The 4,268-nt window shown below is 36.1% G+C and overlaps 1 protein-coding gene across 1 annotated transcript; it reads right to left on the bottom strand.

The window, feature by feature from the left end:
• On the bottom strand, positions 1-1,504 carry LOC117925718 (zinc finger protein CONSTANS-LIKE 5). The gene is made up of 2 exons (XM_034844806.1): positions 723-1,504; positions 1-638 (listed from the first exon to the last, which is right to left on the bottom strand). The coding sequence occupies exons 1-2, from the start codon at positions 1,434-1,436 to the stop codon at positions 270-272; spliced, it is 1,083 nt and encodes a 360-aa protein (XP_034700697.1). The 5' UTR covers positions 1,437-1,504; the 3' UTR covers positions 1-269.
• Positions 1,505-4,268: the final 2,764 nt, after the last annotated feature.

A 4,268-nucleotide genomic window follows, 5' to 3' on the forward strand; every position in this document is an offset into this window, starting at 1 on the left:
TGATCAGAAAAGGCAAAAGTGAAAAGGTTTACTAACAGCAGAGTGTTACAGAAGCCTTGAGAAAGAGAGGGAAAAAACACAGTAGATGGGGGATGTTGAGAGCAACTTTGAGATGGAAAAAGCCTACCATCATGCTTCTTCTACACCACACTCTCATCCATGGAATCAAGGGTTCGATAATCAAAAAACGAAACTAAATTAAACATAAGACACCAAAAGCCTTCAAAGCACACCTGATTATTTCAGGGGACAAAAAAAAAAAAAAAAAATTAATAGGACGGAACGACGCCGTATCCGGCGTCCACCATGAAAGCAGCGGCGGAGGCGGAATTGTAGATGTGATCAACCATCTCCGATTCCATCTCGGTTCGCTTTGCGAAACGGCCTTTGATTCTTGGACGCGTCTCGGCGTAGGCTTTTCTGGAGGCGTATCTGATGGTTTTCTCGAATTTCCGGTTCTTTCTCTTCTCTCTGTACCTCAACACCCTCGCTTCGCGATCCATTCCAGATAATTGGGTCGCTTGATTCCCAGTAGAACCGCCGCCGCCGCCGCTCACTTGCTTCATCGAAGGGTAGGATGTATCAGACATGGAGTTGCAGTTCCCATCTGGGACAACCCCAACATCTGAAGATGAAATCTGAAACCACCAATTCATCCAAATTTATATACATATATGTTAGCGTTGACAATTAATAACACTAGTTTCTGCAAGGGAAATTACGCTTTGGCTTAGAGATTGAGCTGTATAGTTGTAGGCAGAGAGCTTTGATCGAGAGAAATCCAGTTCAAAACAATTGTCAGCAGGGTGGTTCGTGACCGGAGGTGAGGGATCTTTGGCTTGAACCGGAACTACACCATCATTTCCACCGCAGTGGTGGTGATGATGGTGTGGGAATTTCGCATCCGGGTAATCAAAATCCAGAAATGGATCGATATCGGAGAAGAAAACCTCGCCGGACTTCACCTCCGGTCCTTCGGGGAGTTTCGGGTTCGGGAGGAGCCATGAAGCAGCCTCGGAGTCCTCCTCATCCCCGGCGGCGCCGGGGACGAGAAACCCAACAGCAGCGGCGGTAGACTTCACCAAGGACTCGGCCGAGTCGTAGAACGGAACCACCGGGACTCGGTCGTGGCGACGAGCGAGGGGGTTCGCGGAGTGGATGTCGCGGTCGCACGTGACGCATAGGGCGGCGGCGTCGGCCTTACAGGTGACGCTGGCAGGAGCCTGCTCGCAGACCTCGCACATCCAGACGCGCTCGTGGCGAGACGCCAGCTTGTTGGCACCGTGGATCTTGGAGTCACAACCCACGCAAAGAAAGGCGGAATCCGCTCGACAGAAAAGTAGGGCGGCAGCGGACTTGCAGGAGTCGCATGGCTTGGCAGCCAAGGCCCAAGTCGCCGCCGAGAAAGTCTTGCCGTTAACTTCCTGGAATCCCATATCAGCTTGTTTTTAAAACCAAAAAATGAAAAAAATCTAAAGCCTAAGATTTGTAAATAACAATGTAAGTAGGAACAGTCTCTCCATTTCAAGCTCAGCTAGGAGTCGTTGTCTATCTTCAGCGTAGAAATCTAGGTGCTGACGACTGAGGTGTGGACACGTGGACGATTGCAAGCCACAAAATAAGTTTTATGACAGTAATCACGCGATTTGCGATTAGTACTTGTCATTTGTCTGTGCCGACCAAGGACCCACCTCTCGCTCCCTGCTTAATTGCTTATCTCTTTATTTCTTTATTATTCTTATATGTTCAATGGTCAGTGGTCACAGCTGTGACTGTGAGATGAGGCGACGCGTCCAATTAGGCAATCAAATTGGGTGCTTAACCTTGATTTGGACGCCCCAAATCAAATCCATCTCAGGTTCTCAACATGTATATTCGGGCTATGACCAACCCCATTTCCTTTCATTCCACACCAACTCCTTTCTAATTTTGGACTCTAACCTCTCGTCTATATTGATTATTATTTTTTAAATGTGGGTTTTAATTATTCATGTTTTCGTTTTTATGTATCGTGCTCAAATGTAGTTCAATCTCAAATTTTCGTAATCATCTGGTTGGTTGATAGCCGGTGAAAATTTATGTTCGTTTAACTAATTTAGTATATTTGTTTGTTTCTTTAATCTTAATCATATTATATATGGTATTCATTTAAATTAAATTAAATTTCATCATAAATGATATGATCAAGAGTATGCATGTGGGTCTAAGGGGCCAAAATTTTTAAGTGAGGTTGGGGTTTAATTGTTATTTTAGTACACCTACACTTACAAAATTTTGAAACTTCAAAAGATTAAACATACCAATTTAGATATATAGAGCCAATCATTTCTCATTCAGTATATTAAACTTTTTTAAACTTGAATTTAACATAAGCTTGTCAATTGAAATCATATGAAAATTCAAATGCAAATCTAGTTAAGTTTTAATCATGATGTTAGGATTATATGCTAATTAACTTAAGGTAATCATTCAAGAAGGGGAATGAATTGATTGCTTATCTCTTTTTCATAAATTTAATAATTAAGAATGCAAGAGGCAAATTAAATCATGGGCAATGATATGAGTATTTAAATGTAAAGAAAAAGGAAATATAAAAATTGTAAATACAAGATTTTAAAGTGGTTCGATATAATTTGATTTATGTCCTTGTCCTCAAGCTCTAACCATGATGATGGATAATTTGACTTATATCATTTTCCTCAAGCTCTGACCAAGATGATGGTCCCATTATTATGAGGTTTCAAACCCTAACCTTTAAGTTTTATACTTGTATCATGGTTCTAAGCAACCTTCACTATAACAAGACTTTTAAAAACAAAATTTTCAAACTTTCCCTCTTTGAAAAATCATCTTGTTTAATTACTTAGGATAACATTATTAGTTGCAAACCATATTTTGTAATTATCAAACTGAAATTAACCAAACTTTGGTCTAACACATAAAATTAAACAATGGATATTGTACTTAAAATTAAAGCTAAACATTTGTCTTATCTTTTTTTTTTTTAGGCTACTAAATGTAGTTTATAACAACTTAGTTAAAGCTAAATCATTATAAATAAATGAAACCATATAAAAGGCCTTTGAAATACTTAATCTCAATATTTGGTAATTAAAAATGTTGATTGGTAGATAGTCATCTATAGTTTATTTAAGCTTAATCTTTTGATTTGATTTAAGTTAAATTTAATTATAATATAAATGATATGATATGATATGATTAAAAGTAGGCGTATAGGTTAAGATAAGATGGGTAGGATTCTAAGTGACGATGAAAATACTAGGATAAGGGTGTTATTTTAGTACAAGCACATTTAATTACAAAAGTTCAAAAGATAAAAGTAAACTCATTTAAATGTATGAAATAAATTATTTTTCTTTCTATAACTTTTTAAACTCATATGATATGATTGATATGCAAGCCAAATCAAGTTTCAAGTTTTAACCATGAAATAAGGCTACAATACTAAAAATCAAAGCTAAACATGTGTCCATGCATTTTTTAGGCTACTAAACAAGATTTATAACAACTTAGTTAAATTTAACCATTATTAATACATGAAACTATCTAAAATGCCTTTTAAACACCAAATCTCAATTTTTGGTGATTAATTGATTGGCTGATAACTAGCTAAAATTTGTGTCTGTTTGTTCATTTAATATTAATAATATTATACCATTCATTTGATTTAATTCAAATTAAATTTAATTATATCATAAATTATATGATCAAGAGTATGCATTTGGGTAAAGGTGGGTAGAATTTTAAGTGATATTAAAATACTAGGATAAGGTCGTTAGTTTTGAAAGGTCAAAAGATAAAGCAAACTTATTTACATGTACACACAAAATTATTTTTCCTTTGATTACACTTTTTGAATATCACATCTAACATATCTTTATCAATTGAAGTCACGTGGTTCATATGCAAATTTAATCAAGTTTTGAAAATGAAACAGGCTACTATGCTAAAATTCAAAAGCTAATTAAACATGTGTTAGTGCTTTTTTCTTTTTTTCTTCTAAACCATTATTAATTGATGAAAACTTGTAAAAAGCCTTTTGGACACCAAATCTTAATTTTTGGTCATTATTTGATTGGTTGTCGACTAGTTAAAATTTGTGTCCATTTGTTTGTTTAATCTTAATTATATTATACTTTTCATTTGATTTGATTTAATTTTAATTTGATGACATCACAAATGAGTAGGCATGTGACTCAAGTTGTCTAACCCTAAGCCCTAAGAAGGTTGATATACATAAATAATTA

Source organism: Vitis riparia, chromosome 11, assembly GCF_004353265.1.
Source record: "Vitis riparia cultivar Riparia Gloire de Montpellier isolate 1030 chromosome 11, EGFV_Vit.rip_1.0, whole genome shotgun sequence".
Taxonomy (NCBI): Eukaryota; Viridiplantae; Streptophyta; class Magnoliopsida; order Vitales; family Vitaceae; genus Vitis; species Vitis riparia.